The 14,154-nt window shown below is 52.0% G+C and overlaps 1 protein-coding gene across 1 annotated transcript; it reads right to left on the bottom strand.

Moving 5' to 3' along the window:
- Positions 1-2,729: 2,729 nt before the first annotated feature.
- LOC113249931 (putative protein FAM90A26) lies at positions 2,730-10,975 on the bottom strand. Its single transcript, XM_048226224.1, has 5 exons — positions 10,508-10,975; positions 5,520-5,705; positions 4,862-5,061; positions 4,328-4,436; positions 2,730-3,665 (listed from the first exon to the last, which is right to left on the bottom strand). The coding sequence occupies exons 1-5, from the start codon at positions 10,973-10,975 to the stop codon at positions 2,730-2,732; spliced, it is 1,899 nt and encodes a 632-aa protein (XP_048082181.1).
- Between the last annotated feature and the right edge of the window lie 3,179 nt (positions 10,976-14,154).

The raw sequence follows: 14,154 nt of genomic DNA, 5'->3' as shown, positions 1-14,154 counted from the left end.
CCTGCTCCCAGGTGACTGCCTTGGCAGTGACACGTCAGCCCTTCCCAGATCTTGAGCCTGCCGGCCTTCAGAGGAGGATGACGCCACGGGTCCTCCAGGCCCCCAAGCCTCAGACCTGGCCAAGGCCTTCCCAGTGGGGATGGAGGGCTGCATATTTGCTTCCCAAGAACAGTTTTACCACCTATTTCTCTGTCGTCTATCCTCTATATGACATCCATCTCTGTCTTGGTCAACTATCGATCATGCCTCTATCTTTGATTCTCGACCTAGGGATGTCTCTCCTGCTTTACATTGTATCCATTCTCTTCCACCCCTCTGGAGTCGGCTTGTCAATCCAAACGCCTTTGACATACATACGGAGGACAGCCCATACCGCTTCTTTTCCATCCAGATAGTGTGAATTCACATCGTTTGTGGTCTTTTTCTCGGGCCTATTTGAGAGACCCTTTTTATTTTGGAGCTAGAAAAGAGTTTCACCGGTTTTTCCCTTCTCCTTCCAAAGAGACTGTCTCCATTCTGGGTAAGGAAGCCTGTCACACATGTCCTTGTTAGCTAAGACATGCTTCTCTTTTAATAGCATGACGTCAACTTTCAAAACTTTCAGGCACTATTGAAAGGGAGGCCTGGGTTCTCGCATCCACAGCCAAAACTAGAGTCAATGTTCAATAGTCTCTTCACCCCCTTCCTGAATCTGCGTGTCTAACATGGGAGTTGGGACTTCCTAGACAACTATGGAAGTCCATGCTGGCTGGATTGTGGCAAGACCCAATCCTACTGTTCCTGCTACCGAAATGGCTCCAGGATGATTCCACATGAGGGCGCCCCACTGGTGTTCCCATAACCCATACCAGTTCGTCCAAAGTTTAACGCTTTCCTAGTCCATATCTGGACTAGACTGGATTGACATTTGGGAAGGTCGGTTATGTTTTGTGGGTTTACACCAGGGAAGCAGAAAGTCACCGGAGGCTATTAGAAGGAAGAGAACAGCCCTTGGCAGGACCTCTTCAGCTGCTCTTTCTCACTGGTGTCACTGAGCCCATTGAAGGAATCCCATCCACTGCAAATGGCGTCATCATGCAGCTAGAGAGCCCAGTATGCATGCCCTTGGGTCAAGGCTGCCTACCTCTTTACCCCTGTGCCCTGTACTTGCAGATCCAAGAATATTTAGCCTACCACCATAGTTCCAATCCCAGAGCCCCATCTATATTAGGCCTTTTTATTCTTGGATGCCTGTGATCCCCACAGGATTCCAGAAAGTAGGAAATGATTCGGTTTGTTCCTGCACCCCTTGAATTGCCAGAAATCAAGAGCCATGATACTGTGTTTCCGTCAGAGGCCATGAGACAGCAATGGGGCAGGAGGCAGGACATGAGACAGGGGCCTCAGGCTAAAGGGACCAGACTCTGACTCAGGTCACACAAAGACTGCATTGCATGAATGGGACATATGGAGTGTTTGGGGATGTCCCACACTGTGGCTTCTGTACTCCCCTCTGAGGTGGAATGACCTAGTGTGTTCAACCAGTAGCTCCCCTGCCTTCCAACTGCAGAAATCTGCAGAGACTGGGGGAGCATTCCCCAAGCAGGGGCTCTCTAGGGAGGCAGGAGCAGTCATTGGCTCTTCCTAAGAAAGAAATCCCCTCTATAGGCCTATGGGCTTTTTTCCCTCGGTCCTCGTTGGAGATGTCCCTGAGAGAGAGAAGAACCGGAGCCAGGGACTACTGATCTTTTGACCACCACCTGCCCTGTCGTCAAACTTCGCTGCCTTAGGAAATCATCTGGAGGATGGGAAGTGCCAATGCCCAGGCCTCGGAAAGGCGGCAAAAATATCCACCACTTCAAGGGGGATTCTGGAATAGGGAGAGGGGAAAACTCACCCCCTGATCCCATGAAAGACCAAAGTGAGCCTGAAGCCACATGCAGTGCACCTGGCATGTACACAGGATGCAAGGGGAAATATGTTTTCTAGGCATCTATTCATGCAGGAGAGCCGGGTGTGCCTGAGATCCTCGAAGTCTAAGAAACACTAGGTCCCATCAAACTCCTCTTTCCTCTCAGGTGATTAAGCTATGAGGAATGAAATTCATTACAGAAAGGATCTGAAAGGCTGAGGGGAAAAAAAAAAACATGTACATTAAGTCATAGTTGGGAAGATTTTATTAAGGATAAAACAACTACACACAACTTTGGAATAACATTTAATCACGAAACTGAGCAAACCAGGTTAAATATTCCCCATGCAATTTCCACAGCCATCACATCACAGAGTCCAGAAAATCTCATCTCACTCAGAACAAAACACAGTGCCACGCAGTGGGACGTTTATCCACAATCCCCCAAGTCAGGTATTTGTAAAACAAAAAAAGTTTTAGGTCCTAGGTTAAATTTACATTCAAGTTTACCACTTTTCATGATAATGTCACTCAATTTCATAGAGAATGTCTTTAAATAAAACAAGCTTGACATCCCAGATGCATAAGTACCCTTTGAAATATCACATCTATTTCCATATAGAGAAAGGGCCCTGTGTGTGTGTCTTTGCTTTGCACATGCAGGCCCCCCACAAGCAAGCCATGCAACATGATGTGGACTCCACCGTTTCCGTCCAACGCAGCTGAGGATGTGTGGATTCACCAGAACAGCCCAGGACTGTGACCTGTCGTCAGTTCAACAAACACCTCCTCAGGGTCCCCTGGGCTGGAGGACAAGTCTCCGAGGCCATGGGCTGTCTCACTCTCTCCCACTGTCTTCAGAGGATGAGGACACCTGCAGGTCATCATGGAGGACACTCGAAGGGACACGACCAAAGGGTCCCTCCGATTTCTGAACGACGGGAGGGCCCTGACCAGGAGCGGCTGACTTCTCAGGAGGATGGAATGAGGGAGCTGCTAGGAGCCTGGAGCTCCAGCGGCCTTTGTCCAATCTCATGAAGACCATTCGCAGGGCCTTGCCAGGGGCAGGCTTGGAAGGCAGACATGGGGCTTCGGTGCACGCCTGGACAGTTTCCAGGTGAGGTCGGGTGCGTGCAGGCTGCAGGTCGATGCTTTGCCCTGGGGCAGGTGTGTTCCTGGTCACCGGGGGTGCTGCTGGGACTCCACCTGCACTTCTCCTTGCTGGAGGACACAGACTCTCAGAAACTCCCACGTGGCCTCCCTGTTTGCCCTTGTGGGTGTGTTGGAAGGGGCTCCAGCGTGCTTTCTTTCGGGGGTTCAGGCCCGTCTCTAGGGGGATCTGGGCACATCTCTTGCTTGGCGTCTTGGGGTGGATTTGGGAGGTCTGAACCATACCATTGCTTGCATTAGGATGTGAGTTCTCTTCAGGACCCTTGGCTCGTGCCTGGGCATGGCCCACGCCATGTGCCTTGGACGCAGCCTGGGGACCTTCAAGGGAGCCTCCTCGGGACCTGTTTTCTGTCAGGTGGGCAACCGGGCCACCCTTCCTGCCAAAGGGTGGGCATGCCAGGTGAGGCGTGTCAGTGGTCACCCCATGCCGAGCGTCATGGGGTGCACCGGGTGGGACGAGGCCCCCTGCAGGGCTTCCGAGAGGAGACACGGAGTGGTACCAGGCTCTCACGTCAGGGGGCTGGGTAGGTGGCTGCCATGTGAGGTGAGGCTCCAAGACGGACGCCCTCTTGGTGGTGTAGACGGGCATCGGCCTGTGTGGACGCTGTGGGAAAAGACAACACACAGAACGCACATTAGTTTTTCCTCACCACCACGGCCACATTCCCATGAAGGAAAACAAAGAAACCAACAAAAAAAAAAAAAACCCCAAGACCTTCGTATGTTCAATTCAACAGTGAAAGACAGAAAACGGTTCTGTTTACCTAGGAAGTGGGACCATAGCTCCGGGAAGGTCGGGAATAAATACTCAACAGGATCCCCTTGATACACTTTTTACAGGGGGGAGGAGCAGAGGAAGCTGCTTTCTATGCGTCTATGGTTCCTCCAGCGGACCAGCGCTTCCAGCTACCGCGCTACGGAGGCCATAGGAATCCTGAGGGTGTGGATTCACTTTGGTGGCTACTGAGTTCTGATGGGCAATGTGGGAGAACGTGTCCCAAAGGAAAGTTGCCTCTTCTCCCATCGAGGGTCCTACGTGTTAGAAGAGTGTCCTGCAATGCTGTTCACATCCCACCCTGCTCACCGTGCGCACACATCCGAGGAATAAGGCAACATGATGCACACCAAGGGAAAATGGGGGAAGAGGATGCCCCTGAAATCACACTGCTCTGAACGGAAGCTGAGCCACGTCCTCACCCAGGAGGGCAACGAAGCCCATCAGGGTCCCCCGGAGAGAATAGGAGCCGGGAAACAGGGGACACTCACCCTCATGTAGCCACAGGATTCTGTGCAATCCTTCCAGGTTGGCTTCTGCCCCCCTTGGGGTCTCCTAGAGAATCTCTGGAGCAGGGCCTCCATCTGCTGGACTTCTTGCCTGCACAACAAAGCATGGGAAGTTGAAGGAACTCAGTTTCGTGTCTTCAGCTGGGATGCAACCTCTGGGCCTCGGCCAACGGCATCCTTTCCTTCCTCTGCTATTCTTCTCCCACCACCCAACTCCATGGAGCCCTACAGGTTTGCCCAGGAACTACTGGCATTCAGGGCCTATTGCGGGTCTGCCAGGCATTTGCCAAGTTCCGATGTGGCACCTGGCGAAGGGACATCCTCCCCAACACACACACCCTCGCCGATTCAGCAAGGGCAGCACAGTCGCCTAAGTGTGGACCTCTGAAAGATGGAGAGCTCCCCAACCCTGTCTGTGCCTGCAGACAGCACAGCACACAGTGTCCAGGGGCAGAGACACAGTGTCTTTTGATGTCAGCCCGTGGACTGGGGACAGCAGCGAGACCCACTCCTCACCTTTGTCCCTCTTCCTTCTCCCTCGCAGCCTGCTTCAAGGGCCCGGGATCCTGCTGGTCCTGCTGACTCCATGGTTCTACATTCTCCTTCAGCTTCCTGGAGCCCCAGGCCTGGGGGACGAGGGCCCCACCCCAGTGCTTCATGGGGCATCTGCTGCTGGATGCCTTGTGCCCAAAGGCTCCACAGTCCCTGCACTTCACCTGGGGAGGAAGGAAGAGGGGTCAGTGAGTAAGTCCAAGTCCCAGGCCCACTGCAAAAAACAAGAGACGGACACATTCGGGGAGTAGAAGATTGCTTTTGGACAGGGGACATCACCTATGGTTTGTGAGGTGCCAGCCTATCGAAGACCATGTGACGATTCCCCCAGCCTGAGGTAACGAGGGGCAAGGAGGAGGGATTGCAGGTCTCAGGCTGAATAGAAGGAACCACACGGAGAGATTTGGACAAGCGCCAGCCTGGACCTGAGCCTGTGCACCCCCGAGGTGGACCCTCAGCGTCACTGAACGCCCCACCGTGTCTGCCGATGCAATTCCCGAGCAGGTCGTCCTGGCCCAGGAAAGGACAACTGACCTATGGACACAGAGCTTTCCCTGTGCCAAGCCTGTCTCCAGAGTCGTGGCAGACCCCCTGCTCACAACACAAGCCGGCCTCCACTTACCCTGGGATCCTCCTCGTCTGGCCCGGGAGCCCGGGGTGCCACGGGGGCCCTCTGTGGCCTCTTCCCTTTCTGGGCTCTCAAGGGTCTGTAGGGCCCAGGCTGGGTGTGACTGCTCGCCATCAGTCCCAGCTCCCTCAGGGACACGTCGGTCGATCGGCCTGCCTCGGGGATGGATGTCTGGATTTCCTGAGTCCAAAGAAAAAAGCAGAGTCATATTCCTGTCCCTTCTCTCCAAGTAGGCATGACAGGGCCTCGGGACCACCGGATCAAAGACAGTTGTCACCCTGTGACCTCTCCTCCCTCCCTGTTCTCCACCTTCTCCTATCTACCCAGCCCCAGGACGGGGCCCTTAGGAAAGGCAGGTGAGGTTGCCTTGAGTGACTGCTTGCGGAGACGCTCCAGAATTCTCTCACCATGCACTCTGGAAGCAAGACCAGGGACACGACTGCCCCCCAGTTTACACAAGAATCAAAGCTGTGGCAATCCTCCATGGGACACTCAAAGCTGAAAATGGAAAAGCAGTATGCTTTCCTCTCCAAACTCTCTATTTCCCCACTGACACCCGAGGAAGCCATTTTCAGCTACAAGATCCCTTGGAAAAACATCATTTCTCCTCTACGCCATTGGAAGTGGCCCATCCGAGGGCCTGAATTCTTTGATTTCATGTTTTCTTTTCAGTGCCCAATTCTTAACTCACGTCTAATCCTTGGGAAATGAATAGCTTCCAACTTCGTCAGGACCAGTGATTTTTTTCTTTCGTGTTTAAGGTTGACTTTATATACTTGACAGAGAGCGCGCACAAGGTAGGGGAAGGGCAGAGGGACAAGCAGACTTCCCACTGAGCAGGGAGCCCCATGACGGGATCCATCTCAGGACCCTGAGATCATGACCTGAGACAAAGTCGGACACGTAAACAACTGAGCCACCCAGGTGCTCTGAACCTGTTACTTCTTTAGGCTTCCAATCCCACAGAGAAATGGACCAGGATTCTGTCACAGCTCCTCCATGACCCCGCACACATCAGACTGTTGGGGTCTGTTCCTTTGTAATCGGAACCTCAGGGAGTCAGGAGCATTGCCAACCATGCCTCCGATCAGTCTCTCTTCTCAGAATATGCTTTCACACGAACCAGTCCTTAACCCATTGAGAAAAGGCACATGCCTCCATCATTTCCTCAGGCCCCTATTTCTCTGACCACTGAGATAAGGACCCAGTTGTCCAAAAGCCCACCTGAAATGCAACGTTGCTCCTCCTGTCTCTCAGTAGAGGCTCAGGAAGGTACTGGACAGACTCCACTGGAGGAGACTCCATGTCTGGCATGCCCGAGGAATGGTCAGGAAGGGCCACTTCCTTCCCTCCCTGACTTTCCTAGAGGCCCAAGGTCACGTGACCTTTCAGGCCCCTGACACCCATCAATCTAATCCTCTTTCATGGCAGCAGGGCCAGATCCAATCAACAATGCCGTCTTGTGGAGCATTTTCATGCACGGGGAAATGGTGTTCTACACAGATCGCCTTTTCAGTATACTCCTTTTCTATAAGAAAATTACACATCAGAGGCTATGACCGTTTCATCTTGTTTTGTTTTATTTTGCATTAGAGAAAGAGAGAGCGAGAATGAGTGAGAGCAGGGGCGAGGTGGGAAGGGTTGAGGGGCAGATGGAGAGGGAGAGAGAGAATCCTCAAGCAGCCTCCCCATTGAGCATGGAGCTCAATGTGGGGCTGGATCCCAGGACCCTGAGATCAAGACCTGATTGGAAATGAAGTGCCAGCCCCTTAAGCGAATGGGCCACCCAGGCGCCCCTGTCTCTGGGACTCTTCAAAGACAGTGGCGGGTAGAATGGTAGAATCCTATCACGTGAGTCTTCCTGACCTGAATCCAAGCGAGCATCTTTCTCCAAAGCAGCCCAACAGCTACCACCAGCACTAGCCCAGGGGGAGAGCCTCCATTGCCAATCCTGTTGGCCCCGTGGGTAGTTTCCCACTCTAAGACTGGCGTGTCTTGGGCTTAGGATGGGCTTTTGAATGGGCCTTTCCTCTCTTCTTCATGAGGCTGCTCCTGGGCGTGTGTGCATGGCCCTTATAGCCATGGCCCAGTCCCAGCCTGGTGCCTTGCAGCCCTACCACAGCTTCCTCCAGCCTCTGCCTGGCCTCACCCAATCTCATGGGGGCCCTGCCACTGCCCCACCCTTATGTCCTTCATCTTTACCCTGCCCCACCCAGACCCACATGCCTTCCCAATCCTCTTATGTGCCAACTGGCCTCAACTCATACGCAGTGGCACCAGCCACTGCCCCGATGAACACACAAGAATCCATGCTATGGCAATACAACATGGGGCACACAGAGTTGAAAATGGGAAAGAACTTATGCTTTCCTTTCAAAATCTGAATTTCCCGTTTCACACATCAGGAAGCCATTTTCAATTACAAAGTCACTTTGCAAAACATACTTTCTACTCTATTGGAAGCTGCCCATCTGTGTGTCTGTAATCTCTTCTTGAAGGTTTTCTTCTCAGGGCCCCATTCCCATCTCACTTCTAATCCCCTGGAAATGAGGCTCTTTCCACATCCTGGGAACCAGTTCCTTCTTTAGGCTTTCAGCGCCCACAGCCAAATGCACCAGGATTCTGTCACAGCTCCTCCACGACCCCGCACACATCAGACTGTGGGGTAAAGTTCCCCTGGAATTAGAACCTCGGGGAGTCAGGAGCATTGACGGCCATGTCTTTGACTAATCTCTCTTCTCAGAATATGCTTTCCAATGAATGTGTGCTTAACCCGATGAGAAAAGGCACACCCCTCCATAATTACCACACTGTCTTGCTTCTCTGAGAGCTGAAGGGAGAACCCAGTTGTCACCAACCCACCTGAAATGCAGTTGGGCTCCTCCTGTCTCTCAGTAGAGGCTCAAAGGGATGCAGAGGGACTCCGCTGGAGGAGCCTCCGTGTCCAGCGTGCCCGAGGAATGGTCACAAAGGGCCAACCTCCTTCCCTCCCTGACTTTTCTACTGGCCCAACGTCACATGACCTTTCAGGCCCGTGACACCCACCAATCCAATGCTCTTTCCTGTCAGTAGGCCAGACCCACTGAAGCGTCCCTTCCTGTTTAGCTTTTCAAGCATTATAGAGCATATGTATGCACAGATATGCTTTTCAGAAGACATATATTTCGTAAGAATAGAAAAGATTTGCCTGTATGCCTGTTTCTTTACCTTTTTCTTTCTTTCTTCCTTTTTTTTTTTTTTTTTTTTTTTGAGAGAGAGCGACAGAGAGAGAGAGTAAGAATGAAAGCTCGTACGGGGGAGGAGGGGCAGAGGCAGAGAGAGAATCTCAGGCAGGCGCCAAGTCCAGGGAAGCTCTGGAACAGGGCTCGAGCTCAAGACCGTGAGATCATATCCTGAGCTGAAATCAAGAGTCCGACGCTTAACGGACTGACCACCCAGGTGCCCCTGCAGACTGACCACACAGGTGCCCCTGGATGCCTGTTCCTTTCCTCAACTAGAACTTCCTGTTTGGGTCCACTGAGGCGTCTTTTCTCCGGGCACCAAGTACATTCATGCTGTTGTGGACCCATCAGCATCCTCCATGTCCAAGCTTCTCACTTTTCCAAGTGAAACTCTGGATCCATGACACATTTCCAGGGTCCCTTCACCGCACCCCCTGCCCTCCCCGTTCTCCTTTCTGTCCTTAGGACTTTGCCTGAGCTCGCATATTCAGAGCAATGGCATCCTTTGCTATGTGACCTCTTGGGACTGCCTTCTTTGGCCATTTGTGTTGAGACCCAAATTGTGGGTCCTGGCCAGTCCCCATGTGGACCCGTGTGGCTCTATGTCTTTTCGTCTCCTCCTGTTGATTCTTCCTTCCTGTCAAGCCACTGGCACTTTCGAGTTTAGCCTTTTGTCCTCTCGGTTCATATTTGTGCGATTTCCCCCATTTCTCATGCTCCTGCCATCAGCCTCACCCATGCCACGCAGATGGCCTGTGATTTTGTCCTTTTGATTCTCTTTGATTCAGAGAAAGAGAGCCCGCAGGAGTGGTGTGCGGGGCAGAGGGAGAAGGAGAGAGAGAATCCTCAAGGGAAAACCTCGCTGAGTGTGGAGCAAGACCCGGGCTCTGATCCCAGGACCCGGACACCATGACCTGACCCGAAATCAAGAGCTGACCTAGTAGGCCCCTGAGCCATCCAGGCACCTCTGTCTTTGGGATTTTTCAGTGACAGTCAGGGATGGAAACCTGCATCCTATCACCTGGGCTTCCTGACTGGAATCCGAGGGAGCATCATTCTTCCAAAGCAGCCCAAGTACCACCACCACTAAGCCCAACGGGAGAGCCTCCATTTCCAATCCTATTGGGCCCCGGGGTGGTTTCCTGACTTGACGATTGGTGTGTATTGGACCTTGTAGGGACGTTTGAATGGGCCTCTCCTCTCTTCTTCATGAGGCTGCTCCTGGGCCTGTGTGCATGGCCCTAGAGCCATGGTGTAGTCCCATCTTGCTGTCTTGAAGCCCTACCACAGCTTCCTCCAGCCTTGCCTGGCCTCACCAGATCTCATGGGGGCCCTGCCACCGCCCCACCCTTAGGCCCATCAGTCTGACCTCTGCCCCACCCATACTGCCACCCCGTCCCAATCCTCCTATGCCCCATCCATCCTAAACGACTACCCAGTCCCTTGCTCAACCTGGCCAAAGTGGCACTGGCCACTCTCAGGACCACTCCCCATGTAGAAGAAACCCGATCTGGGGCCAGTGGAGGCATACCTTTTACCGTTTTTCACATACGAAGTTGCATCCACCACGTTTGGACCTGTTTCTTAAAGGATTAAAGTGTCCATTGAGTTTTCATCCTTTCCTAGACAATCTGTTGTGATGGGATGTTCAGTGGAGAGTTTGAGATGAGATGTTCTCTGACCTCAGTTGACTTAGCAATGCAGATTGCCTTCCTTCATGGAGTGACCGCAGCCACTCAATCCAAGGCCTTCGAGGAGTACACAGGTGACCCAGGTCCTCCAGTGTCTCCCACTGCACTGCCTCCAGTGACAGCAATATGCACTGGCACATTTGCCAGTTCTGCACTGCAGCTCCACACTGCCTCTAGTGGCGGTGAGGTGCACTGGTGGGTTCTCCAGCCCCTCTCCCTGCACTGCCTCCAATGGCGGCAAGCTGCACTGCAGGTTTTCCAGTGTCCCACACTGCAGCTCCACACTCCCTCCAGTGGTGGGAACCTGCAAGGGCACGTCATCCAGCATCTCGCACTGCAGCTCTACACTGTCTCCAGTGGCAGCAATATGCACTGGCAGTTCTTCTGGTGTGTTGCACTGAAGCTCAGCAGTGCCTCTAGTCCAGTCAACCTGCACAGGCACATCTTCCAGTGTCTCACACTGCAACTCAGAACTGCCACCCGTGGGGGCAACCTGCAAGGGCAGGTCCTCCAGAATCTCCCATTGCACTGCCTCCATGTTATCGAGCTGCACTGGCACATCTAGACCCCCTCGCACTACAGGTCACCAGTTCTTCCAGTGGTGGTAAGCTGCACTGGCACATCTGCCAGCATCCCTCGCATTGCAGGTCAACACTTAGTCCAGGGGCAGCAAGCTGCTCTGCCCCATCTTTTAGCATCTCTCACACTGCAGCTACCCACTGCATGCAGTGGCAGTGAGCCGTGTTGGCAGGTCCTCCAGCGTCTCCGTGCACTGCCTCCAGTGGCAGCAATCTGCACTGCAGGTTTTCCAGTGTCTTGCACTGCAGCTCCACACTGCCTCCAGTGGGAGTGAGAGGCACTTGCAGGGCCTCCAACATCTCGCTCTGCACTGCTGCCAGTGGCAGTAAGCTGCACTGGCACTTCTTCCAGTGTCTCCTGCACATCTGCAGTTCTACACTGCCTCCAGTGGCAGTGAGCCACACTGGCAAGTCCTCCAGCGTCTCTCACTGCACTGCCTCCAGTGGTGGCAACCTGCAAGGCACGTCTTCCAGTGTCTCCCACAGCATTGTCTCCATGTCATCACCAGGGAGTGGGGCTGTGGAGATTCTCACAGGTTGTTAGGTCCTCTGTTGTAATGACTTTTCTAATTGCCTTGGTGGCAACGTCTTCTGTGATGCATTTGTTGATAAAACGAGTATTGATTTCTGGTAGTGAGTGGGTCCAAGGTGCTGGCTTAGTACCTACCACCTCAGTCCTGGCACCTTGGTACTACTGTACTATTCTGCAGAGACAATGGCTGAGAATGAGCAAAGTTGATGGAAACTGGTCTGGAATGCAGAAGGTAAGGGTGTGTGTGTGGCTATGGGAAGTGGGGTAATAGCTCTGGCCAACTGTATCTCCAATTTACCTAGGTTCAAGAAGCTGCGAGGAATCCCTGGTGGTTCACCGTCAATAATTTTGCAGATGAAGAATATGCCTTTTGCATGGAGTATGGCAAGACTTGTTCCAAGTATTTTCTAGTTGGTACAGAAGTTGGGGAGAGCGGCACCCTCCATCTGCTGGGTTAGGCGTGAGAGGCTGAGTGCTCTCAAGAAGGTGTCTGGCTTTCGCAAGGCTCACTGTGAGTCTGCACACAGGACTGATGAGGGCAGTTAAAGGTTTTGTTCTAAGGATGGAGTATTGGAAGAATGCGGTGCGCCTCGTAACCCTGGGAAGAGGACAGACCTGGAGTCCACTGTGGAGCTGCTTGGTGAGAGTGCTGGTGATCTTCAGCGTCCAGCTAACGAGATGTCTGTCCTTTATTAAGTTGTGGGTGTAGTTTCTGTGACTTTGTCCTAACGGCTGGGCTTTCTGAGGAGTGGGATTTTTTACATCACTGTAATAGTTGGTCCCCAGGAGTGGGCAAGTGCCATTCTGCTGCTGAGAAGTGTGTCTCTAGCGGTTGAGGTATGTATTACAAGCCTATAGGTAAATGGTGGGGTGGTTACAGTGGTCAGCAGGCTGTTGTTCTTGATGATTTTTATGGGTGAATTCCATATGATGAGATGTTAGATCTTATTAGTAGGTATTCTCATTAAGTGCCCATAAAGAGTGCTTTTTCTGAGTTTAATAATAGATATATTTTAATTACTTCTAATAGCCCTTCTTGTACTTGGTATTCCAATGAGCAGTGTATTACTATGTTGCCTGCATTTTATCCGTGTATTGATGAGGATTTGGGGATGGAAAATGTTGGGAATGCTTCCACAAATGTACACTGGTACATCCAAATAATTATCAATAAAATTATATTTTTGACAACAAAATAGGAAGTATCCTCCTGTGATTCTTAGTTTAAACCAGGTGAGGGGGGCCTCTTTTGGTACTGGTAATGAGTACTATAATCCTTCCTAGGGAACATTATCAGATTCTACTGGGAACTTGGTCTTTGTTATCATGGAAGAATCAGGAGTGGACAGATTATTTGTCTCCTGTTTCATTTTCTATGAACATTTCCACAATATTTGGTTTCACGCCTCTACTATTGTGAAATCATCCCAAATTTGGCACCTGCTGGCCCTTCTATGCAAAGGGTATTTGAGCCAAGAAAAAAGCAGCTTCTGGATGACTGGGAGACTCTAGGATCAGAATGCTGTAGTAGGCAGTTACTGTGACCTTAGATTCTGAACCAGCTCCTGACACCCAGACTAAATAAATTTCAGATTTATAAACTTCAGATAGAAATTCTGTGTCCATGATGACAACCGAAGAATATGTGTAATCCCTAAACCTAACCCTAACCCCTAAATTTAACCCTAAAACTTAACGTGACCCTAAACCCCAAACTAGAACCCTAATAACCCACACCCGAACTCTGAACCCAAACCCTGAGTCCAAGCCCTGAACCATGAACCCAAACCCGAAACCAGGACGCAAACTTCAAATTTGACCCTGAACTTTAACCCCTATGCCGTAAGTCTTAAACCCTAAACCCTAAATCATAAGCCTAAGCCCTAAACTCTAACTCTAACCATTACCCTCACCCTGATCCTAAACCCAAACCCTGATCTAGAACTCTGACCCAAACCCCAGCCCAAACCCAAACCCTTAACCACACTTTGTTTATGCATTCACCATTGGTGGACATTTGCATGGTTTATACCTTTTGATTATTGTGAACATTGTTAGGGTTGGGGGTTAGGGTTAGGGTCTTCGATTGGGGTCAGGGCCAGGCTTGAAATCAAGTTCAGGTCAGAGTGTGGGTCTGCATCAGGATCAGGGCCAGGGTCATGTTCAGTGCCACTGTTTGGTCAGGGACTATTGTCATTCCATATTGTTTCCAATTAATTGTTCCTTAACTATTTTTGGAGAAGTTGGGGGATATTGGGCTCCATTCTGCTTGAACTTCCAAAATTAAATGGACTCAGCTGGACCCAGGGAGGGAGCAGGTGCTTCCACCTAGTCCTGCACTGCCTCCACGGCCTGTAGAGGGCGCAGGACCCCAGCTCCCGCCCAGAATCGGGCGTGCGCAGCCGCTGTGACAGGAGCCTGGCCACCTCAGGACCAGCTGTGGAGGCTTCGGGGGGAGGACGTGGGTCCGCGCCCACACCGACAGGACCCGCTGTGGAGGACATGGGGTCGTGTCCATGCTGACAGAAGTCCGGCCTCCTCAGGACCCGCTGTGGAGGACGTGGGGCCATGTCCACACCGACAGGAGCCCGGCCTCCTAGGGACCGT

This window comes from Ursus arctos, unplaced genomic scaffold (assembly GCF_023065955.2).
Source record: "Ursus arctos isolate Adak ecotype North America unplaced genomic scaffold, UrsArc2.0 scaffold_27, whole genome shotgun sequence".
In the NCBI taxonomy this organism is placed as follows: domain Eukaryota; kingdom Metazoa; phylum Chordata; class Mammalia; order Carnivora; family Ursidae; genus Ursus; species Ursus arctos.
The sequence above is the reverse complement of the archived record's forward strand: the minus strand, read 5'-3'. Positions and strand labels throughout refer to the sequence as shown.